The sequence below is a fragment of the Rhinolophus sinicus genome, linkage group LG05, assembly GCF_036562045.2.
Source record: "Rhinolophus sinicus isolate RSC01 linkage group LG05, ASM3656204v1, whole genome shotgun sequence".
Taxonomy (NCBI): Eukaryota; Metazoa; Chordata; class Mammalia; order Chiroptera; family Rhinolophidae; genus Rhinolophus; species Rhinolophus sinicus.
In genome coordinates this window covers 140347724-140373448 of record NC_133755.1, presented here as the reverse complement: position 1 = coordinate 140373448, position 25725 = coordinate 140347724, and the positions used below count along the sequence as shown (strand labels likewise).

General features: G+C 41.6%; 1 protein-coding gene and 1 long non-coding RNA gene across 3 annotated transcripts in view; one reads left to right on the top strand and one right to left on the bottom strand.

The window, feature by feature from the left end:
• The window catches only part of TRAF3IP2 (TRAF3 interacting protein 2), a 39307-nt gene that overhangs the window by 5850 nt on the left and 7732 nt on the right, over positions 1-25725 (top strand). Inside the window, exons 3-6 of one of the 2 annotated variants that reach the window (XM_019734943.2) lie at positions 5831-6670; positions 16037-16229; positions 19567-19745; positions 21847-21935. In XM_019734943.2, the coding sequence (XP_019590502.2) occupies positions 5839-6670; positions 16037-16229; positions 19567-19745; positions 21847-21935 (1293 nt within the window). In that variant the 5' untranslated portion in view covers positions 5831-5838. The remainder of the gene's footprint in view (positions 1-5830; positions 6671-16036; positions 16230-19566; positions 19746-21846; positions 21936-25725) is intronic. The other variant, XM_019734945.2, reaches the window with a different exon arrangement.
• On the bottom strand, positions 1525-16008 carry LOC141566984 (uncharacterized). The gene is made up of 3 exons (XR_002137638.2): positions 15274-16008; positions 13704-13773; positions 1525-2345 (listed from the first exon to the last, which is right to left on the bottom strand). It is a non-coding gene; the product is annotated as an uncharacterized LOC141566984 (long non-coding RNA).

The following is a 25725-nucleotide window of genomic DNA, read 5'->3' as shown; positions in this document are numbered from 1 at the left end:
AGGTATACAAACAGTGAACATAGTCTAGAAAGAGTTCCAAAGCCAAATCACTTACTGTAAAAACAATAACAAAATACTGTAACCTTGGTTTTTTCTGAGAGCTTTACATGGTCCAGGCACTACAGTAAGCACTTTATTTATATTTTCTTCATTTATCTTCACAATACGCCTAGGGGGCAAGTGTTGTTATTTTCCCGTTTTACAGATGAGAAAAGTGAGGCCCAGAGAAGTTAAGTAATTTTCTCAAGGTCACACGTAATCATGCATCTGGCAGAGAAAGAATTTAAACCTACAGGGTTGGAATCTGGAGCCTGTGCATTTAAATATGCATTAGAAATATATGTTGATTCAGGGTTAAGTCCATCTGGAAGGCAGCAGACACAGTTAACTGTGAACGTGGACATTAGATCTATTAATATGTGCTCTGAGAGAGATTTGTTTCCCCACTCTGGTCAAGTGGGATCTCATGGACATGCAGAAAGGGAGGTGGGGTTGATGGGAGGAAAAGAAGCTTTTTGATGAACTGTGAGATCAGAAAGGTAGTGTTGTGAAGACTAATAGGCTTTGTTTCAAGAAACGACTAATTTAAGGTAGGATGTGCTATAAGGAGAAAAAGGGTGCTGGGAATAGACAAGAGCAAAGAGTTGGAGGCAGCTCAGGCGGTTTGACTGAGAGCTGTACGCAGGAAACGGGATGGAGGGGAGTTCCGTGACTAAGACACCAGGGAGCATTGTCCTATGGGATGTCACAACTGCTGCCATCTGGGTAAGATCTTACCTGCAAAACCAGATACCCAGGGTAGAGTAGAGGAGCTAAGGGAAAGGTGTCAGGCCTGAGGAGGCAAAAAGGAAGCCAGAGACAGAGACACGTAAGCAGAGAAAACCGACAGGGAGATTTGAAGAAAGGTGCAGTCAGAATCTAAGAGTTAGAACCACAGCTCACAGCCCAAAGGGCAGTGAGAGATGACAGAGAAGGAAAACTAGAGTCTCTTGGGTCAGATTAGAGTGAGTCAGAACTGCATGCATCACTGTGTCAGCCTACTTGTGTGTACTTGGGACTAGCCCTGGTTCTTAGCTGTGTCCTCCCCACCCCCATAAATATTCTCACCCTTTGCTGAATGGTCTTTTGTATTTTAAGGGACATAGTCACTCTCCCGGGTGATCTCAGGAGTGCCTCATCCTCATAGGTTCTTAATCTTTGTGAACATCAGAATCGCTAGTGGAGCTTTTTCTTTTCTTTTTTAAAATTATTTTCTGTTAATTTCAGGTGTACAGCATAGTGTTTAGACATTTATATAATTTAAGAAGTGCCCCCCCCCCGATTAATTCCTTTTCTTTTCTTTTTTTATCTTTTAAGTAGATACACAGGCACTTGGTGCAAAATTTAAAAGGGATAAAATACTCTGAAAAGCAAGTCCCCCTCCTGCCCCTGTTCCCAGCCATCCAGTTCCCTTTACAGAGGCTGTTCTGGATTTCTGACGGGTGGCATTCGCATAGACAATAACAGGTCGTACGACGCGTAGCATCATCTATGCACCATTCTGCTCTTTACTTTTTTTAATTTCACAGTACATCTTGGAAATAGTTCCACATCAGTTCACACAGCATTTCCTCCGTCTTTTTAAAAAGATGCAGAGTATCCACTGTAGGACTGGACCACCATTTAAAAAACCTTTTTGTATATGTGGGTTGTTTCTGGTCTTTGCTATTAGAAACATCCTTGCAGTTGCCTATCTTTGTGTCCTCTTCGTTTCACACAATATGCACATATCTCTGCAGAGGAAATTCTTTGAAGCAAAATTACTAGGTCAAAGGGCATAAGCTTTTCAAAATTTGGTAGTTGCTGCCAAATTGTACAGATTACACTTCCTTTCGCAAAGCATGAGAGAATCCGTTTACCAGTGGGACTCAAATAAAAATACACAGGAGGCCTGGTCCGACCTCAGAATCTCTGGGTGTGGGGCCTGGTCATCTGTACTGTGGACCTCAGAAAGTGGTTTTGAGCCAGAAGCTCCCTTGGGTCCCCTCGCCCTCTAGCCTCTCCCTTCCCCTAGGCTTTTGCCAAGGTCAGACAGACGTGGCTGTTGTCTCCCAGGCCTGGCAGCCTCTGCATCTCCCAGGCTTCCTGAGCTCTGGCATTCGTGCTGTTGAGCCTGAGACTGTCCAGGGCACTGCCAGTACTGGGGCTCATAGGGTCCTAGCTGGCAGGTCTTCTGTCCCCTTCAGGGGTCAGAGTCTTCTCTGGGCCATAACTAGAAATCTGGGTTTTTCCACTTTGATCCAAGTGCCACCGTTGTTAGGGACTGGAGCACAGGCCATGTCAGGTTGACATCACGTGGAGACACCCTGGCATGAAAGAGGGAACAATGGAAACGGTTAAGAGTGGTGAGATACTGAGTGATTGTGTTTTTTTTTTAATCTGTAGTATTTTTACCATATTGACATTAAAGACCAAAAAATAAAACTGCTGTTTCCGACATTATCCATTCATCTGTTCATGGCCCTCTGATGTGGCACTTTTGTGTAACTGTTGTCAGTGACACCCTCAGAAGGGTTTAGGGCTGGGAGGGGCCCACATGGTAGCTGCAGGCACACCCCACCCTCTGCTGTTCTGGGCAAAGCTCTGAGGATACATGACTAGACCAGCTGCCTCCCCATCTGGAACAGAGTAGCAGATGTTCCCATCACACTGCGTGGTTGAATCACCTTTATTTGGCAAGTGAGGGTCATAATCAACTCTGCCTAAGAGCAGGACCTCTTAGGTATGGCCCACGCTCTCCTCAGGGTTTTACACTGAGTAGGCACTTAATGAATGTCTGAGAGGATGAAAGAGAGGAAGGGGGAAGAGTACCCATGTGATGTAATTTTAAGAACCCTGAGGACTTGGTCCACCAAATGCTCTTTGCCACCCCTCATGGAGCCTGATGTTCACACTGTCAGTGATCCTGCCAACTACACAGACTTGTGCCCACTCCAAAACAGGCATCAATCATTTATTCATTCAACAAATATTTATTGAGAACCTACTATGTGCCAGGTACAGTTCTAGGTGCTAAGAATATAGCTGTGAATAGAATAGTCGAGAATCACACTCTTGTGAAGTTTAAATTCTGGGGGGAGGAGGAGACAATAAACAAGCAAAGAATGTATTAGATATTTGGATTTATAATATACATATTGTGGTATACAGTGATGCTAACTGCTAGAGAGGACAGTAAAGCAGGGAAAAGAGACAGGGAGTAAGAGGAGTGTATAAAAATTTGAAAGAAGGTGACGAGGGAGGCCTCACTGAGAAAGTGACAACTCAGTAAAGACCTGAAGAAGAATGGAAGAAAGCTACGCAGGAAAAGCAAGTGCAAAGGCCCTGAGGTAGGGCCTTTGATTTCCTATATTTTCTCTCTTGATCTGGATCATAAGCAACTCGAAGGTAGGAATAATGTTTTATATGTCTTTAGAAATAATTTTGATTACTTTTCACTGTATAATTTTTTTTACTCTTGAATTTTGTATCACTTTTAGGTATTACCTATTGTAAATAAATTTTTAATTAGGCTTATGCCTCAGAAGGAGGATTCACAGCTTAGAGCTGGACACATACCAGGGTTCAGTAAATATTTGCTGTTTAAATATTTGCTAATGACATATTTAAAACATCAGGGTCCATTTTGTTTTTGAAGGGTTGCTAATCCCATAGCTGTCCTGAAAGGAGATTCATTGACATCCCGGGTTTGTTTACTGCCACCCGAAGGGCAGTAAAAACTGGTCCCTTTCAGACCAGTTTTGACTGTACAATTCCCACCATAAGATGGACTTCTGCTTTCTAGTTACATGAGATGACTGCACTTGTCACCTTTTTTATTAGCTTCCTCCAAGCCCCTGAAGGCTCTTCTCTAGAGAGTAGAATTTGTGACTTTTTTTGCTTGTTGTTTAGGGAAGCACTTCTAAGGTATTCACGTTTGAAGACCCAGGGAGAATGTAAACAGTGGTCTCTATAGTGTGGGCAATGAAAGTGAATCACATGACAAGAAGTAGTTGACAGAATGTAGTCCTGTTGCAAGTTGGCTCACTTGATGCTTCCCTTTGCCCTCCCCTTCAGCTGTGGGCCCCCAGATGCTGCAGGAGATTACACAAACACTCAGCCATCCCTTCAGAAAACACTTTTGTTTCCTGACCGGCGAAGAGCGTGTTGTATGGCATATCCAATTTCATAGCTGTAGAAAAATTGTAAGAAAGAAAGGAAAACCATGGTGACCATTTAAAAATAATAGTTGAAATATTTGTGTTGGGTAGTTTCCTGTTCATTTTTACAGGATCTAATCAATTTAGGTGATGAGGTCTCTTCTGCAGAGCCAAGGGGTTAACAGACACACACAGCCTGGACAGCAGTCTGGAAAGGAGACAGCAGAAGTAGAGACTTGGATGGGGGAGGAGGGCCAGTTGGAAATTAGAAGCTGAAGGAGTTTTCTGTTGTGCCAGAAAAGAGTACAAAGGTTGTTTGCAGCAGTGGGGTAAGTTTGTTACCAAGTGCAGGCAAGAGAAGTATTAGAGAGCATTCATTTGGCAGGCAGGCAGTGGAGAGGCAAATTGAGTTATCTTTCTATAGGCAGTGAAGATAAATTGGGTAGGAAACTGCTAGCCCCACCTCTGCTCTGAGGGAGAGCATTTCAAAATGCGGGCTGTCATGTTGCCATTGGCTTGGATACATGGCTCCAGAGAAGGTGAATTCATATTTTTCAAGATTTGTCTTAGAACAATAATTGATGTACATCGTGATTTTAGGCACAGTCAGCTCTCAGTAAATGTTTGTGGTTGAAATTCTACATGGATCCAAAATATGAATTTAAAAATCCACCATGGCCGGCACCACCCCTTTCTCTGTATGGTATTTGAAGTGTGCTATGTACAAGGCCTGCATCGCGCAAACCTTCAGGGTCTTTTTCTTTTTCACTCCCTCCTGCCCTCCCACTACACCTGCTTCAGAAGGAGCAGCCACCCCAGTGCTTTCTTCCTTCCCCTGGCTCCTAGGTATCCTGAGGCATCAGCTCAACCAATCTAATTATAAGAGGAGGCTCATTTTCTTTTTCATTCTGTCATGTTGATTCAAAGTTCTATTTTTGCAGATCAAACTAATAGTACCTGACCTGTGGGCTAACTGCTGTGTGGGCTAAAGGCTAGTTTAGCAAACCTTGCTAGTTCAGCCAGTATATCACAGAGCAGAGGGCTGTGGCTGTCTTCGTGGCAGGCATAACGCTCGAGGAAATTAAGTCCTCTAAACAACCTGTAGCTGTTAAGTGGAAAATGTCACTAGGACCTTTTTTCAGTGCTTTTAAAATCAGGCTTTCTTTTTTTTAATTATTATTGGGCAATAGTCCCACAGAGCAAAATTTTTAAAGTTTAAAAGGTGAAAATTCTCTCCCCCAGCTTGATTCCATCTTCAGAGGCAACCATTATAGCCATGTCTTATGTTTCCTCCACACACGTTTTATATGTGGACAAGCACACATGAAGTAGCCCACATCGTGATAATTTCTCTTTCCTCAGTACTTTGCCGATAATTTTTATCTGTGTCTTCCCCTTGTGCTGTCTGCCACATGATAGTCCAATCGCATTCTTTGAATCTCCTTCCAGATACAAACATCTTAATAAGTACGAGTGCTTCTGCCTGGAGGGTAAGTAAACGACTTTATGTGATGGGGGCTCCGCAAGCACATGGGTGTCACACTACTATTAATTTAAACCATATCTTGAACGAGGTCCCTTCGGGTCATAAAGTGGGGACTCCAAGAAATGATCTGTCTTCTAAGTGTGTGGCATGTTTTCTCTTGTTCCAGAAACTAGAATGAGCCGAAGCATTCCTGTGGAGGTTGATGAATCAGAACCATACCCAAGTCAGTTACTGAGACCAATCCCAGAATATTCCTTGGAGGACGAATCAGAACCACCTGCTCCAAATATAGGGAACATGGCACCCAACAGCTTGTCTGCGCCCCAAACCCCTAACTGTTCCTTAGGAGACTTTGCTCGGGCTCACCCACACCTGAAACTTCCAAGTCACCAGCAGCCTGTGTCCCAGCAGCTCACCTGCCTGCGCATTCAAGGTCTGGAGAGTGAAGACAGCTTCTGCAGGAGATACCCCGACCCAGGCAGAGCTGTGCCCTCAGGCTCTTCTGCAGCCAGCAAGCCTAAGCCCGAGTCTGTGGTCGGAGCCCTCCCCCCACAGCATCCGTTTTCATTTATGGAAAAACGCAATCAATGGCTGGGATCTCAGCTTTCAGCAGCTTCTCCTGACACTGGCCATGACTCAGACAAATCAGACCAAAGTTTAACTAATGCCGCAGCAGACTCCTCCAGCAATAGCCAAGAAACTGTGCAACGGCCCCAGCCCCAGCCCCACAGGAACCGAGCAGCCCCAGACCTGCCTACGATAGACACGGGGTATGATTCCCAACCCCAGGATGTCCTGGGCATCAGGCAGCTGGAAAGGCCCCTGCCACTCACTTCTGTGTGTTACCCCCAGGACCTCCCCAGACCTCTCAGGTCCAGGGATTTCCATCAGTTTGAACCTCAGAGGTATCCAGTGTGTGCACAGATGCTGCGTCCCAACCCTTCCCCACACGCTCAGTGGAACTATCATTACCATTGTCCTGCAGGTGCCGACCACCAAGGGCCACGTAAGTGAACTTTCCCTCTTCTGGACATTCTGGGCTGGGTAACTAAGTAAGCAAGAGCCTCGTGTCAATGCCTGGTCATCAGCAGACCAGCGCAGGCAGGTCAGAATACAGGAAGGGCATTCTGCTTCCCATAGAGCTTTTCATGGGTAGTTGGATTTGCAAGGGGCCTTAGGAGAAGGCTTTATCTTAGCCAAAAACCTGTTCCACTGGGAACCTCCTTCTCTAGGAAACTTAAGGACAGAACAGATTCCTCTGTTTAGGTTAGTTTAACGGAAACCTGCCCAGAGGCAAGGAGATGGGCCACAGGACTTCGGAAAGCTTGTTTATTATCTTAATTCTTGGGCATCTCGGTTCTTCCTTCTCTGCGTGCTTCTTTCCCAACTTAGATTTGGCGGAGAAAGGGGCCTTCAGTCAAAAAATCAGAAGGTGCCTAGAATGTCATTGAGATTCTGGATTCGTGCCATTATATGGAGATGAAATTCTCCTGTGATTCTGTTGCTTAAACCCATTTAGAGACTTGAGCCATCCATCTCTACCGTACATTCTAGCCACACCCGAGGCCTGGCAGGCCCCCTAACTTGTCTAGCTATTTCACCTCTCCAAGCATTTGCCAACGCTCTTCTCTCTATCCAGGATGTTCTTCCCCTTCTCGGCATTTGACCCAGTTCTACACCTCTTCTTTTTCTTTAACAGCATTATTGAGATCTAATTTACATACTGTAAAGTTCACCGTTTACTCATTTTAAGTGTACAGTTCAATGAATTGTAGTATATTTACAGAGTTAAACAACTATCACCATATACATCTTTTAAAACTTAGCTCAAGTGTCCCTCAGGGAACCTTAGATCTGCCCTCCTTCAGGCTCTCTGTTTCCTTGTTTTCTGCCTGTCAGGGCACCTAATAACCAGTGTCGCATCTACTTATGGACTTCTCTAACTCTCCTTCCAGAATGCAAACTTTGGCACATCAGCAAAGATGTATTTTTAATTCACAATTCCCCAGCATTTAGCACAGTGGCCAGCATATACTAGACTCGCAATAAATTATTTCTGAATGAATGAATGAATAATGCACATTAGTGCATTAAGAATCTCTGAAAGTGATAAAGTCTTAGATTGAGATAACAGGTCCATCACAATTCTTGATGAAATCTCCACCAAGGTCCCAGGAATGTAACTATAGAGCTTTACAGATCAAACACAAGACTGTGAGATATGATACTTTTCTAAGCAAATAAACACTGTACACAAAGCAGTTCAAATGGTATAAGAAGAGTCTGACCAAAAGCCTACTGCCTACCTTTAAAATAAATTATAGAAATAATTACAAATGGTGTAATCAATCACAATCACTGTATTGTACAGGCATACATAGTATTAGGTTGGTGCAAAAGTAATTGCGGTTTTTACAATTATTTTTAACCTTATAAACTGCAATTACTTTTGCACCAACCTAATATAAAGCTTCCTAAAGTGAATGGAGCAAACAGTAATTAATTTTTTTTGTTTTTTATTTTTTTAAAAAGGAAGGAGGTAGAGGAATTTAACTTAGAAAACACAGGTAAGGATGAAGGTGAGGTTAAGAGTAAGGCCAGATGTAGAAACAGTAGGGATTGGGAAGAAAGAGCCCCTGAAGCCTAAAACTGGGATCCAGGCTGTTGGAAATTGGGACATCAACTGATGGGAGTGGAGGACACCACTGCCTGCTCTGGGTGCCCAGGACTAGGATGGGTGTGGTGGCCAAATTCCTTAAGTGTGACTCACAGAGAACATGAACCTTGGCAAGGTCAGGGTTGATTTTGTTTCTCAATGATTTCCAGGGCAGAAGGGAATACTTTGTGAGAATAATACTATAAACTACTTTTTTAATATTTACTATCTGCACTTAAAGATAATTTTTCTTATCATAACAGTAATATTTGTGTACTTTCAAAATTGAAATATGCCCAAAAGTTCAGTTCCTATTTCCATCGCCCAAATATAATTCCTTCTTGAGTTTTTGACATATTTACTTCTGTTTCTTTTTTCTTTGCATATACATTTCATGTAGATTTAAATACTTTCCGGTGACATCCAGTGCACATCTTCTAGCATCATTTTAAAGTGCTGCAAGTATTTCATCAGGTGGACCTACCAAATTGTTTTATTCTCTATTGTTGGACATTTTTAGTTGTTTCCAGTTTTTTATCTAATAAGAAATGATATGACAAACATGATGCACCTAACGTTTTATCTGCATTTCTGCTTAATTCCTTAATAATATATCGAGGGTGTGAATACTTAGTCAAGGGCTTTGTGATACTAAGTCCCAAGCAATTGCCCATATCTACTAATAAGAGAAAGCCTCATGGTGCCAGACAGAGAAAGCATTGACTCATTATAATATGAGGGTCCCAGGAAAATCTTTCTACTTGAAAATATCTTTCCTGTTGAAGCCTAAAGTAGCACCATTAGCAGTCCAGTCTTTGGAGGTAAGCGTTGCCCTGTCTGGGCAGACTCTTTTAAAATCCAAACACTCCTCACTGGGAGCGCTTTTAGCCTCTAATACCTCATGACCTGTTTTCTTTCAGCAGGTCCCTCTCCTTGCCCTCTATAGCATTTCCTTCTATTGGAGGGGAGGGGAGAAAGGAGACGCTTAGGGTCCTGGGAGTGAAGAGAGGTGAGGAAGGGCAGAGAGGAGAGCACTTACACAGGAAAGGGAAACAATTCACAGAAGATGTACAAATAGCCAATAAGCATATGAAGCCAGGCTTTACATGACTACATTTAAGAAAAGTTATATATGCTCAATTTTTAAAGATATCTTTTTGCCTAATTAGGAGTGCAAAAATGAAAAACTTTGAACAACATCCAGTGTTAGTGGGGTTTTGGAGAAAGGAACACTCCCATCTACTCTTGGTGTACTATGTTTCCCCAAAACTAAGACCAGGTTTTATACCGTATTTCCCCGAAAATAAGACTGGGTCTTATATTAATTTTTGCTCCAAAAGACACATTATGGCGTATTTTTTCATGTACACAATCTACATTTATTCAAATACAGTCATGTCATCTTCTTCTGGAACATCGTCATAACGTACTAAATGCGTCTGACTGGCTGACGATCTTAACTGGGGCTTATTTTCGGGGTGGGTCTTATTTTCGGGGAAACACGATAGAAGTGTGAATTGGTACAGTCTTCCAGAAGGCAATCTCATTATTTATTCTTCTTTGGCCCAGCAGTCTCACTTGTAGGAATCTCTCCTATAGAAACATTGAACAAGCATGTAAAAACACATCATCAAGCATGTTTATTAAAACATTGCTGCATTAGAGTAAAAATGCAAACTAAAATGCCTATCAGTAAGAGGACAGATAAGTAATCTGTGATTTGCTTCTACGATGGACCATGAGGCCCCTATTACACAAAGTAAAATACACATTCTGCCATAAAAAAGATTAAGTGGGACAGCATGCAGTCTTGGTCCCATACATATTACCTTTAAAAACTATATGTTTAAAAACTATACGTTAAAAAAATCAGGCCCCAATTATTAACAGTAATCATATAAGAAAATGGACAGGGAATTAAGAAGAGATAGAGAGATTTTTCTTCTAACTTTATATGCTTGTGTTAAATTTGTTATAACAAACAGGTATTACTTTTATAATTAAAAAGTAAAAGTTAGAAAGAAAAGTAAGGGGAAATGAGTAGGCAGGCTCACCCTGCCTATGCCTTGGCCCTGGCTCCTGAGGGCATCTAATCATAGGGTAGAGGGTCAGGGTTGGGTCTGTTTTGTCAAGGAATCCCGGTGCTTGTGGTTTTTCTCTGGGACACTGCAAGCCCAGTATATTTCATAAGGCCTCCAATAGCAATGGCTCCCGTGAAGGCTGCTGTGAGATTAAATGAGATAATGTATTAAAGACACTACGAAAGTGGCTGGCTTGTAGTGAGTCCTCAACATTTTTCTTCCTTATTAAAAAATGGTATTAAATGAGTTTATGAGCCACTCTTAGTTATTATTATTTAAATATTATTTAAATTAAAATCCTGCAGCCCAGCCAATGGAGAGTGCCCCTCTATTTCCAGATCCCTCCTGCTGGTACAGATTTTAAGTATTCAAAGCAGGTGTGCAAATGCTTAGTTTCATGGCAGGGCTATAACTGCACTTAATTGCCAACAAAACCACTTCAAAAGAGCCATTCACCTAAGGGATGCTCGTGCAGTTGGAAACCATGGCTACGTGGTTTAGAAGAGCATTACTTCTTCATCCGCTAATGAAAATATAAATAAATAATGATCCCCGTGCCTATAGCATGTCTTAGCCTTTGCAAGTTAAAGCAAAAATGGTTACTGGTCACCCCTTTCATGTTTAAAAAAAAAAAAAAGTTTTCAAAGCAGGTGAAACTGAGACGTGGGATGAGTCTATGTTTCCTCCTCCTCCCACCACCCCCTGGAGAAGGTGGCCTCCAAATCCTTCCAGGGATCACCAGGACAGAAATCATGGCTATGCAATCAAATAAAACCTATGATGCAAATAAATTGTAAAAAAAAAAAGAACATATTAAATCTAAAGAGCCCTTATTTTTACTATAAAATTCTTGCTTTCTCTACCAAGAAGACTGAATCAAATAAAACTGGACACATGCTTACTGTTGCTCACGTGGACTCCAAAAAGTGACTATTTGTGTGCTAGAATGCATGCACAATTAAAAATAAGGGAGAAACAAACCAGATGGAACAATGATCAAGAAGGGAGTTGCTTTTCAGGAACCACAGCTGCTTACAGCTGTGAAAGTTCTTCTAACAGTTTATGTTGACCATTTGGTTTCCTGGCTAAACTGCATTATGCCGTGATTTTTTTGACAACTTGAAAATCAGATTTTATTTTCTCTCTCATAAACTCTTTTAGTACCATTCTTAATAAGGAAGAAAAATGTTGAATGTTTTGACTGATAAGTGGAAAACCTCATTTAGGATTTGGTTTACAAATTCCAAGTGGTAAAAACCCAGTAATACGAAGACTGTGTATACGCAGGCCAAAAGAATCATAATATTGACAAATTAACACACTATTCTGGACATCTCTTTATGATTGTGTAAGATTTTTATTTTTGTTTTATGATTAACATTGTCTCAGAATCAAAGTTACCATCCTAACAAATCATTTGTCTATCACATCACCCACAACCTTCTTATTCTTCATCTACAGAATAAACTCTCTTGATGGAATTTTAGGCACCAGGGACAAGTCAGTGGGGGAGATATTTTGGGGCAGTAATTTTTAAGTCTACCATGTAGGTGGCTGCTGATTTGCATGCCTCTCCTTCTCACACACCAACGCGTATGGGTTTGTGTTTCAAAACAAGACACCCACAGACACACAGATTTTCTTTCTTTCTCCATTTATTTTGAGCTACTTAAGGGAACTGAATCCTATTTATCTCTGTTCATTGAGTACCTAGCCCTAGAAGTTCAATAAATATTTGTTGAATGAATAAAAAGAAATCTGTTCCCTACTTTCTGGAAAAAGCAGTGATCCCTAATCATGAGTAGAGCCTTTGTGATATCAAGCCTTGGAAAGTCCATTTTTGATTGTCTATGGGAGAGGGACAGAATGGAGGGAGATCAGTGGGTTTTGGAAACAGAACTTGCCCATTCATTTATCAATTTATTCAATAAATATTTGCCCAGTCCTATGCTAGGCACTGGGTATACAGTGGTGAATACAACACATGGTCTTGTCTTTGTGGAATTCACAGTCTACTGGGGAGACAGATAAGTAGAAATCAGCAAACAAAATAACAAAGTATAAGTGCTATCAGGGAAATAACTGGGTGTTAGAACAGACATTAATAGATGGGGTGGCCAGAGGGGCCTTTTTGAGGAGGATACAGTGAGCTGAAATGTAAAGGATGAGGGGATCTAGGAAGCACGGAGCTTGGTATAGTTAAGGTACCAAAAGCAAGCCACTGGGTCTGGAGCACGATGACCAGGGAGAGAATGATACGCTAGAAGGTGCAGATGCAAGGGCCATGGTAAGGAATTGGGACCTTATTTTAAGTTAAACTTATTCAGGAAAGCAGAAAATTGAATCCATACTCCTGAATAAAGAACTTAGGATTGTACTTGGCATGTAACAAGTACTCCATAAATGTTAGCCGTTATTATATATTGCAAACCCAACTAAACTAGCAAGGCTTGGTCAGATTAGTAGAATGGAATGATCAAAACATGAACAATGAAAAGATATTCATTTACCTGATAAGCACAGTTTTAATTTAGCAACTTTTCTCCACAACCAACCAAATTCCAGACAAAACCCAGTTAAATTCCACTTACAAAAGGGAAAGCTTATGTTTGATTGATCCCATGATATTCAGTATTTCTTTGTTTTAAACAATCAAAGGATAGCATCGAGGGCTATATTGTCGGTACCCTAATTTTAAAAATAAATGAGGTGGATCATTTCATCTGCTCACATAAACTGGTGTAAGTTTTTACCACAGGTGGCCATTTCAGAATTGAAAGTTTCAGCTAATCAAACACTTAGCCCACAAGACTTGGTGATTTTAATGATAAGATTAGTTGCTATGAGACAAAAACATGTTGTTTGGGAAATAATGTGTTAGAAATCATATGACCTTGATTTAAAGGCTTTTGATTAACAACACTAATATCCGCTTTCTGGAAAAGAAACAAACCCTATGATTAGAGTTTAGTAGCCCTTTTAAAGCAAATAAAACATCATTAACCACTTATTAAAGGATATGGGAAGCAAAACTTGCTTCGAACATTAAAAACATTCAAAGCCACTAGCCAAGTTTCTCCTCTTTTACCTTGTCTTTCATCTTCCTACTTTAAGAGAGAGACACTGGGGGAAAAAATAACAACAACAACAACAACAAATGGGCAGCAGATGAGAAATAATCTAGAAAACCCAACACCGAGCAAGCAGATTGTGCAGTCCTAAATGGCTTCTCTTGTGTGTGTATGTGGAGTTGGCTTTGTAACTATTTAATCATCATTCATTCATTCATTCACTGGGCATACCCTGGTGCCATGACTGCTTGGAGACATCATGGCAAACAGACATGGTGTGTGCTTCCACAGAGCTTGGATGCTAGAAGGGAAGACAGACAAGGAGTTAACAAGAGTCATGCTTACTTACACAAACACATGATAAGCGCCATGAAGAAAATAAAATGGTGAGAAAGAGGATGGGATATGGCAACTGGATCAAAGGGTGGGGCCTCTTTGAACAGGTGATATCTGAGCTGAGCCCTGAGTGACAAGAAGTTGATCTGTAGAGATATAAAGCAAACTATTCTGGGCAGAGAGGTTGGCAAACTCTGGGTCCGAGAGGTAAGGACAAGATTGGGGTGTTCGAGATGAGGAAAGACGGCCAGGCTAGCTGGAGCTTGGTGAGCGTGTGAAAGTGTCCTAGGAGATGAGATGAGGAAGGGCAGAGACCCCGTCATGCATGGTGGATTTTAAGTGCAATGGGAGATCTCTGGAGGGTTGTATCCACAGTTGGCTTTGTAAATGGTCCATGCATGCAAGACTCATTTCAAAGCAGGGCTGGCCCCTGCCTGGTGACCTGATAGCAGTGGCACTTTTTTGCCCTTTTCTAGCTGGGGAAAAGAAGCAGCAGTGGTGACCTGACCTGTTGGCCTGAAAACCCAACTGGCAATCTGGACACCTTGGAATATATCTGACCTGCCCCAGGAAGGCTATAAAAGCAAAACCTATGTAGTGTATCTTGTCCTAGACCAAAAGGATTTTTACGGTCCTGTCTCCCCATTCTTAGAGATGCCCTCTGAATCATGGTATCCTTTATCAGCCAGAGGGCTGGGATAGGCCCAGGCAGATCCTTCTCTCCTCCTCCCCTTTCATAATACCATGAGCAGGCCTAAGCATAGTAGGGCAAGGGTTACAGTCAGGGCCAGAAGACAACCTGGGTTGGTGGGGATGGTCCCTTTTGCCAGAGGAAGCATGACAGGGAGGACCTGGCTGGTGTCACGGGTCAAATCAGACAATAGATTGAATGCAGGGAATCAGACTACGCTTGAGAGACTGGCTTGAGCATTTTTCCAGGGTCACCCAGCTAAGTTGCCTGTGTCCAGACAGTGGAGACCTAGAGGCAGCCACACTAGTGAACACACACATTATTTGTCTTCTGTTCTGTATTTGAGGCCGTTGTTCCCCTGAAAACTTATATGGCCCCTGTCTACTTGCCAAAGTAAGAATACAGTTAATTCTTAGCCACATTCTTACGCTCGACATTCTGGGTCCAGTGCACCTTATCTGTTACTTTCTTGCTTGCTTGTGAGTTTTATTTCCCTGGAAGTATCCTACCTACACTGGGAAGGCTTGATTATTACTTTTATAATCAGAAAAAAAGAATAAAAACCAGTAAATTTTTTTAGAAAAACAAGGTTCCTTCTTGCCCTACCTAGCTTTGCCTCCTGGATCATCAAATTCATTTTGCAGAGTGACCCACTTGGCTCTCTAGTTCCCTCAGAGGCTGGGCCCACCCCTAAGGCACATCCCCTCCTCTCAGATTTCCGACACTTGAGCCCCTTTGGGCCTGCACAATTCCCTCAGATCCTTCCTCTCTCACCCTTACTGGGCTCCCTGCATCCCTCCTCCAGCCTCAGTGCTCTTCTCTCCGCTGATCAGACAGGCTGCCCTCCGTCCCTTGGGACCTTGCTGCTCCTGGGCTTGGCTGCGACCAACTTTCTCCCAGCTTACACATTAACATAAGACACTGCCAGCCCTGGCTGTGCGCCGAGCCCTGCCTTCTTCTAACTGCCTGGTCCCAACTGCACGTACGATTTAGCAAGAGAGGACCAAGAAAGTTGGGTGGTGTTGCCAGCTGGTTGGCTACTTCCCAGAAGTATGAGCCAAGTTTTAATTCATTTATTTCTCCATAAGAGAAAGTGCATGTGTGTACTTGGAAGGAAAGGAAAGAATAGTGATTCTGTGTCTGTCATGGGGACAATTTCTCCTAGCCTTGGGTTCTAGAAACTTGGGGAATTATGGTTGGAATGGTGGTATGGGAGAGGTTCTTCATGGTTGGATTATCCTAAGTATCTTATTAAAATAGGGACCTGTCTGAAGCTTTGCACTTTTAAGTTAGAACACCGAACTCATGATTTCACAGATGTTTTTATTTAGGAATGAAAAAAAACCAGTGACTCAATTTAATGAAAACTATCAAGTAAATGATAGTACAGAAATATGGCAGACATCATGGAGGCGGTAACCGATATCTGGAACCCTTAGTTGGTATCGAGACAAAAATTTGCACTGAGTTTACCTCTCTTTTCACACAAAGGAGTCAAGTCAGTTTTCCCTGTTCTCTTTGCTGTCTTCACCTGCAGATGGCCATGACTACCCTCGAGCAGCCTACCAGCAAGTGATCCAGCCGGCTCTGCCTGGGCAGCCCCTGCCTGGAGCCAGTGTGAGGGGCCTGCACCCTGTGCAGAAGGTCATCCTAAATTATCCCAGCCCCTGGGACCAAGAAGAAAGGCCCGCACAAAGGGATTATTCCTCCCCTGGGGCCCCGAGGTATCAGTAAGTACAATGTGGCCAACTTGCAGACAGTTTTAACATGAAAAAGCATGCTGCCGATGCAGTCACGATGTATCAGAACTCTGTTGGTTTACTACCCAGGTTGGTGGCCGGGTCACACAGTGCGACCCTCCACATAGACGTTGCAGGTCAGGAGGAAATGGAAGGTGGTTGACAAGAATCTCTTTACCAGACATATAAAGCCACTGATGACTAGTCAAAATTCTCTTGAAGCAAATAAGATGCTGAGTCACACTCCTGCTTTTACTTTCAGATCACCGGGTCTTTTAACCCATGAAATTAGATTTCTTATTTTTATTATGACTGACTTCCACCTCTAGGGAGTTCTTTTTTATATTCCTCATTTCTGTAGACCTGTTTAAAGCCATTTCTTACTTTGGAATTTTAAATTTCAATTCGTTCCCAATAGAAATTTAAAATACCTGTTAGTTTTGTGACAAAAGCATTCATACTTGTTGAATGCCATTATCTGGTCTTTCCTATACTTCTTCCAGAACAACAATTCTGGTTTTTCTTGATTCAGTTGTCGAACCCTTTAATCATTTTTCTCCTCACTGTTCTCCTTTGACTCTTCCTCAGGTTTTCCTTTTCTCTTAATTTATGGATCTAAAATACATAGGAAAAACTCATAAATGGAGCCTCCTAATTTATGACAGGAAAGAGAGTGAATGGAATGTTTGCTTTGATGAAGGCACAAATTTTATATACCACTCAAAGTAAAACTGTATTCTTTTTTTTACTAGGTAACTCCAGTTTTGCTTTTTTTATTATTTTTTTATTTGGGGAAAGGGAACAGGACTTTATTGGGGAACAGTATGTACTTCCAGGGCTGTTTTCCAAGACAAGTTGTTGTCCTTTCAGTCTTAGTTGTAGAGGGAACAGCTCAGCTCCAGGTCTAGTTGCTGTTGTTAGTTGCAGGGGGCGCAGCCCACCATCCCTTGCGGGAGTTGAGGAATCGAACTGGCAGCTTTGTGGTTGAGAGCCCGCGCTCCAACCAACTGAGCCATCTGGCACTGGCCCATGTGGGAATCGAACAGGTAGCCTTCGGTGTTAGGAGCACGAAGCTCCAACCACCTGAGCCACCGGGCCGGCCCCAGTAAAACTGTATTTTGTTTTGAGAATAGAATGAGATATAAAGCTCTTATTAAAGCAGATTTTTCAGAAATACAGAAATTAGTAATTAGCTTAAAAACTTTATTGAAAGAAAAAAAGCCCACCCTCTTTACAATGAGGGCTCTTTACAAAAGCCCACCCTGTTTTCCCCTTTACTCAAAAGCCCACAAGCCCTCAGATTTTCTTTCCAGATAAAAACTTTATTTTTTAAAAAACAAAATCGCATAGGGTTTGAATAATGGAATTAGGCAAAAGGTGATTTACAACCAGATAAGTATTGTTGCAGAAGAAATATCTAGAATTCTAAGAAAGCAAATAAAATTTAAGCATCTTTATGAAACATGTTTGATATTGAACAGGAGAGGCAATAGTAATTTTTAAAATAAACACTTATTTTGAAATAATTTTAGATTTATAGGAGAATTGTAAATAAAGCACAGAGTAATTACTTCTGTAACATCAGTGTAAGCCTGCTATGGTCTCCTTGGATTTATTTTTATCATTTTAGGATAATGAAAAACAAGGTCAGGTATTGAAGCTAATTCTCTTCCTACTGATAATTTGAAAGAGAACCTTAATACAGGAAGTTTACTCTGTCATTAATCTTCATGATACTGTTTTTATATGGAAGTTTTTGAATATTATGAAGGCCTTAACATTTCTTTATCAAATGAGCAGTTATCTTTTATAACTAAGCAATTTGGGGTATAAAGGAATTTAATGCAAAAAGGATATGGAACTGGATCCCTATTAGATGAAGGCATGTTTTATAGGATTTTTTGGTATACACTAATAAAAATAACTTCCTCAAATATGCACATTTTAGAAATATAGTGTAGTTGAGATTCTGTGTAATTTTATTTAAAATTTTATTACATAAGACTTTCAGAATCTCTACTCTTTTGGGTAAAACTATGAAACCACAAGCAACAATCTATAAAAACTTGGCATAGACACATACATTTTGTAATCAAAACATTTTTTTAAATTTAAAATATAAAATAATCTCAAATACACAACAAATAGCAAACATCCACGTTCCCACTACCTGGATTTTTAATAAATGTTTACATAGTGCCACATTTGCTTCAGAGCGTTTTTTTTAAAGAAATAAAACATTACAGACACAATTGTAGTCCCCTTATCAGTTAGGATTCAGTTACAGAAAACAGAAACAACTCTAGTTATTTGAAGCAGAAGGAATTTAATTTGGGACCTGGGTGCTTACAAAATTGTGGGAGGTTGGAAGAGCGAGCTTTGGACTGGGCTGCTTCTAGAAATGATCCCAGAGCAACGTAACAGAACAGTCCACCACGAGGCTGCTGCCTCTGTCACCGTCAGAGGCCGAGATCAGAAAGCCACTCTGGAACGCTCCATTCTAGGCCACATTGCCCTAGGACAATCCAGGATCACGTAGCCACCAGCACTGCAACTATTGGATCCATTTTGTGCCTGCTAGATCTGCACTGGCCAAAACTGGATGCCCATGCCCTGACCTTGACACTGTGAAGCTAGTAATGGGACGCTGGGATGCTTCCTGAGGAACTCAGCACCTTTTGACGGCTCTTACAGACAAAAACCACAAAAGTGACAGAAGCATGGTTTCCATTTCCGTCAGCCTTCTAAATCTCTCATGATTGAGTCCGACTATTCTTACAGGAATACTGATGACTAAAACAATGATAAAGATGCCGTCTAGCCATGTGGTAGAAACTTTCGTAAAGGGTTTTCAAAATCAGAGTTTCATCCATCTAGTAACATAAATATTTTTAAAACTACATGAGCTTTTCTACTTTTTGATACATAATTAAATGTTATCTATTACGAGCTAAAAGTCCTATTTTTTTATCCAAATGCCTATAACACCAACCTTGTATGTCACCCGTTATAGTGTTTTCCTAGTGACTTTATCTGCCCTTGCAAGAGATTTGTCTTCCCAATTACACAGTTCTTGAATCAAGAGATCAAATCCTGCTTCCCTCTTTCACCCCTAGCACAAGCCCTTACTGATGGCAGCGGCCGAATTGTTTGCTCATTGACTGTAACTCCATCGCGCAACCCTTGTCCCTCTGGCTCAGAAAAGAAATGGAAGCAGAGGAGAGAAATAGCTCACCAGTGTCTTCCCATAGCTCTTAACCATTTCTGTTCTGCAAGATGTACCTTGTGTTAAAAATGAAAATTTTATTGTAAATGTATTCCTTTCCAGGGACCAGCTGTTTCACCAGCCACCTAATAGAACTGGAGCTCCCAGGGATTCCTTGGAGTGTCCTGCAGACTTGAGACCACAGGGTCCCCAGGCTCCATCCCCAGCTGCTGTCCCTAGACCTCTTAGTAACCCTCCAGCCAGAGGAACTCTGAAAATAAGCAATTTGCCCGAAGAATTGCGTAAGTTGTTTGCAATGTTGTTTTTTTCTTTCCTTCTTCTTGTCCGGTCTTATACTTGGAGAGTACTTCGTGATTATTCATCCGTAACCTTGGATATTTCTCATATACAAATTTCAACAAAATTACCTTTTGCTGAAAAATGTAAGCAGCGTTTTGTATGAATGAATGTTTTTAGTGATTCTAACACTGCCAGAGATACTCACAAACTGCTTCCCACTAGATTTTTCTTAAGCATACACTTCAACAACAAATAACCCCAGTGCTTTTTCCCTCTTCTAAATGATGCTTCTCAGCGGACTTGTCCCTGGGTAAATTGATCGGATGATCATGTGGTATTGGCCGGGGACCTAGCATCTCACCATAAATTAGCAGCAGCCATAGAGAACAAGGTCATTTCCTGTAGGAATGAGCAATCTTTTGGGGAAAAAGTGGTCTCACATTCTCCATACTGTCTTACAACCAGATGCAAACTAAGCCTTTTATTTAAAGAAACATTCGGCTAAGTATCAGGTGATGATTCGTTTTCCACATTTTTTTAGCCAGAAACAGAAATGTTGAAATATCACCAAAATGTTCTCTTGCTAAGGTTAGCCAGGACAGTAAGTTCCAGAAATCTTAAGAAAACAGCCACTGCTTGTTATATTCTGTGGCGCTTGCTAGAGAAACTCAGGTAATTCTAAGAAGTCCTGTCCAAATCTGGGCACTGCTTTGAACCAAACTTGAAAATGAAGCCCTTTCCATTTGCTAATTCCTATTGTGGATCTATGCTCTTAAGTCAGTTAGGACTCGAAAGATTTCTGTTACAAAGATCCTTTGTTGTTTTGCAGTCATAAAAATGTTTTTAATCTTAAAGTCTTCCACATTTTAATTTGAGCATTTCTACAGAATGGATACTACCCTGCATAGGATATAGTTCTGGTGTCAATTTATAGATCACATTTATCTTACCATAATCTACAAAGAGAGTCCTAAAATTCTTCCATAGGAATTGGTTGAATATTAGGTGTTGAGAAGAAAATAACTTGGGTGCCATCAATATGTCTGATTGCTTGTAATGAGCCGATATGACCATTGTACACGCTTCAATTTGAAAGGTGTGTTTCTTTTTTTTTTTTAACAGAAAATACATATTTATAAGAGGTGTGTTTCAAAAACCAAGACTGAAGCATGCATGAATACAGACAGATTCATATTTTCTCTCCAGCTCCCCTTTCTTCTCCACCCTCTGCCCCAGGGGCTTTCTGAGATTTAGCGGATCTCTTCCAGACTAAAAACCAACAGACAGAGATTATTCATCTAGCACATTAACACGCTAGCCAGACAGTTTCCCCAAGGCTGAAGCTTGAGGAAACATGGGTTCTCCTGCTGCCTGGGTCAAGTGTGTGAGCACCCTTCTGTCTGTGCTCTAAGCTGACCTAGGGAGAAGCGAGGGAGTCAGTGATGAGCGCCCAGAGGCAGTGTCTGTCCTTCCAGCTGCTGCAGTTTTACTACCATTTCTCAGTTGTGCTTTCGTCTACTCCAACTTCCTGGCCTTTCCCCTACCTGTGACTGGATGCAGGGAGGAGAGGGTGGGAAACCACTTGCCGTCACCCCCTCTTGCTCGTTGTCAAGCAAGAGTTCATGGCAGCTAGAGCATCATGAGATCAAAAGAGGACAGACACTGCAGTTGGTCCCTTCCTAAAACTCAGCTTCTTGGCCTGCTGTGCGAGCATTCCTTAGGCACAGGGCCAAGTGTCTCTAAGAAACCAGGTGGCGAGGCGCCTGAGCTTAAGGACCCACAGGTTCTGGGTGATGGATTTTTCGTTAACACTTCATGGGGTTTTTCAGAAGGCCTCCTTGGCCTGACTCAGACTGCCAGCATTCTCCCCCGTGCCTCTTCTTGCCATGCACCTGCGCAGTCTGCATGCCCTTGGGCAGACCCCCTGTGGCCTGCGGGTCACTGTCCCAATGACAGTAATCCACACTGCTGCGGGCATAACCCAGTCCAGAGGTTTCCCTTCACTATTCTTGAAAACAAAAGACATTGCATACTATTTACAAGTGTTGTTCAGAATGCAATTATTATTTCACTAGTTTCTAATGTGAAAAAAATCTCTCTTAGGGAAAGTCTTTATCACTTATTCTATGGACACAGCCATGGAGGTGGTGAAATTCGTGAACTTTTTGTTGGTAAATGGCTTCCAAACTGCAGTAAGTATTTCATCCAAAGAGAAGACTGAACGATTAAAGTGAGTACTAGGAGAAGAAAAACAAAACAAAAGGAGAAAAAGTATAACTACTTGTTGATGTTTTAAACTATAGTATTTGATGTATGTGGTTATGAACTAAAAGCTTATGACTTTAGGTAATTATTTTCTAGATATGAAACTATCCCGTCGCCAACATGTTTTTCCTGCATACTTTTTGAGTGATCCCGAGTACCTCTGAACAGCCAGAAGGGTGTTAATGCCGACCACATACGTAGTTAGTCCCTGGCCTGAAGGAAACGCCAGCCTTTTGCTGCACTTTGGGCCGTTCCCCTTTTTTCATCAATCATGCCTGCTTTGGCTGTGCTTCCTGCGATGCAGGAAGCTGCAGGCTTTACCAGGCCCCCTGTTTATTTCACAGAGTCCTTTGTTGGGCACTGTGCTATGAGGTTTGAAGCAGCATCCCTGCAGCCTGGGTCCCCCACCGTGCCTGGATGCCATTCCACATGTTGGACAGCAGACACACTTCTCGATAGGGACTACATAGCCAGGTTCTCGGCTGGTCTAGTCTAGTTCTAGGTGAGGTAGACACCCCGACCCTGCAGTTCACTGTGATCTTGGCTCAAGAAATATCAGGAAGCACACAGGCCTCAAGCACCCCTGCAGTGTTTTGCAACAGCACCCCTTAAACCTGTGTAAGTTTTCCTTTAGGATAAATAAAATTCCACAGGAGCCTATATGGAGGACGGGCTTTACTCAAACACTGAGATCACTTCTTTTCCTTCCCAGAGGCTTCCTTGGGGGATTTAGTGACAGTGAATTCTAGACAGTGGTGAAAATTTAAGGGAAATAGCTATGAATAGGAATGTTGAAGGATAAAGAGGGAATACTTCGTAACTAAACGTCAATTTTAAAGATTACTTGACATTAACAGGAGTTTTTATTTGAATATTTTAATTCTATAATTTTTTTTTTAAATGGGAGTTTCTAGAAATTTTTAAAAAGCATCCCATTTATACACTCCAACTTCATTACTACATAGAGACCAACATTTCAATTTCTCATTTCTGGAATAAGAAAGCACTGCGGTAACCATGACATAAAATCAAATTATAGGACAAAAGGCCAACATTTCCGAAAATATCTCAGTTTTGGTGATTTCCAAATAAGCATACTGATTGCCCTTGGACAAGAAGACAGGTTGTTGTGACCCTAACAATCGGGCTGCTTGGGCACAGTTGAAATCTCTCCTTACCACTCCTCACTATGAAGCCTTGTGGTAGAATGACAGAGTCCAGTCCTGACAGCTAAGTTACTAGATTGATACATGAAGATCCCCTTAGTGGAGAAAAAACTTAATGGGTAATTTAAGGAGAGTTTTAAAAAGGGACTATTTTCAAAGCTCTCGGTAAGTTTAGGGGATTCACAGGGAATCGTGCTCTGTCCTGGGACAAGCGAAAACAGGTTGCTGCTAGCATCCATCCGTCTAAAGAAGCGAGGGACCAGTGGTTACTGCAGCCTGAAGAGGGCAGCTGTGTTGGTTTGCTACGGCTGCCGTAAAGTACCACAGGCTGCGGGGCTTAAACAAGAGAAATTTATTTCCTCACAGTTCTGGAGGCTAGATGTTCAAGATCAAGGTTTTGGCAGGATTGATTTCATTCTGAGGCTTCTTCCTTGGCTTGTAGATGACCGTCTTCTCCTTCTGTCTCCACCTGGTTCTTTCCTGTGTGCGTCCTAATCTTCGTTTTATAAGGACACCAGTCGTTTTGGATCAGGGCCCACCCACAGGACCACTTTTACCATAATTATTTCTTTAGAGGCCCTATCTCCAAATAGATTCACATTCTGAGGCAGTGGGGTTAAAACTTCAACTTACAAATTTTGAGGGATACAATTTGGCCCATAATAATAGCTACGTGGAGAAGTCGGCCTGACAGAAGCTGTGGACTTGGGCAGAGATGTGGAGAGACAAAGGGAAGATATCAAGCACACTGCGCCTCCCAGAATGTTCACCTCAGCAGCAGGGAATAATTTAGGTGCTGGGATAATAATACTAATAACCAGTTATTGAGTACTTACATCATGCCTGGCATTATGATAGGCCTTTTCCATGTTAACTCATTTTAATCCTGACATCCACCCTAGGAAGTAGGCTTATTAACCACATATTACAAATGAAGATAATGAGACTTAGAGAGTTGTAGTAATGTTTCCAAAGTCATGTAAATGGAAAGTGCAGAAGCCAACAGTGGAACCAAGAGTAGAGCCAAGTTGTCTCTTCTCAGACCCAACATTACAGTGCTTCTGTCTTGTATGACAGAAAGGGGGTTACTGACACAGTCCCAGAGAGCTACCAAAGCTTTCTCAAAGTTACTTGACGTAGTCAGTGGTCATCAACGCTTTAAAGTAAGACATGGTCATCCAAACCAAAAGGAATGCCATTCCATTTTCGTGTCCCATTAGTGAAGAAGCATAGTCTGAACTCATATTATGTACTGTATGTATTTGAGAGTTTGGTGTACACGAAGCACAATCTCATTCCATAAGAAGCTTAGAACCAGACTGAAGAGATCAGGCAGGCATACGTGAGACATTTAGTAAATGGAAGAATGTTATAATGTGTGAATTGTCCAGTACCACTAGTGGTCACGGTGGGGTAGAGTGTGGTGGGGTAAGCAGGAGGAAGTCTGTGTACCGGGACGATTCAGAGAGTGGGGAGGCTGTGTCGTGCTTTTAGGGTGCAGTACAGGGATACCCATGTGGGGAGTAAAGTAGGCAGGGCATGTGAGGGAGAGAGGTAAGGCTGGAGCACAGATGGCATGGAAAGCTTGCTGAACGATTAGCACTTAATCAGTCCTAAAAATCGGAGTGCTATTTAGGACGACTGATCTGGGAGCAGGCTGAATCAAATGACTCTTCCTCAGAGACACTCTCCCTGAGTCACCCATCCCAGTAGATAGTCCCCCTTCCAATCAAGAGCACCTGGTACACACCCACTGTTCTCTGGTTGCAGGACAAACCTGAACCCAAGAAAGGCCTTCTTATTTGGTCTTCTGTAAAACAGAAAATATCTGGCTTTTTTCCCTTCCAACATTCCTTCAAAGACTTGATATTTAATATTGTCTATTCAAGACCCAAGAGTTCTGCTTCTTGATTTTCATCGTAAACCTTTACCCCACCATCTCAGTAATTGTTTTTGTGACTCTTCCTTGGATTTGCTCCAAGTTTCATACAATCCTTTTTAAACATATAGATTGAAACTGGACATAATACCATAATAATGACCCGGCTAATGCAAGTAAAGTACAATTGTATGTCAGTACTCACACACCATGCATCCATTAAAATGTTCCAGAATCACGTTTGCCTTTCAAATTACAGATATATATTATATAATATATATAATATATAATGTAGTATATTGTGTATATATAGATATATATAGTATATTGTATATAGTATATTAATGGCTTATATCCAACTTGGTGATCTATGTCTCTCAGATTTTTAAAACATAATTATTGTGTAGGCAACGATACATTTTGATGCATACCATCACTATATCCTAATTATAGATATTAAATACTTAAATGCCTGCTAATGTTGAAATAGGGCACATTTTAATAAAATTGTATTTTGTTTTTTAGACTTAACATGCGCCTTCCTGCAAAATGCATTTATAACGTTTTCAGTTTTAAATGTACATAGTATCTTGTGTTTTAGCACTGCATCTAGAGAAAGCTTCTCATTAAGAGCCACCTCCCACATCTTTTTCTTTTTCTTTTTTTTTTCTT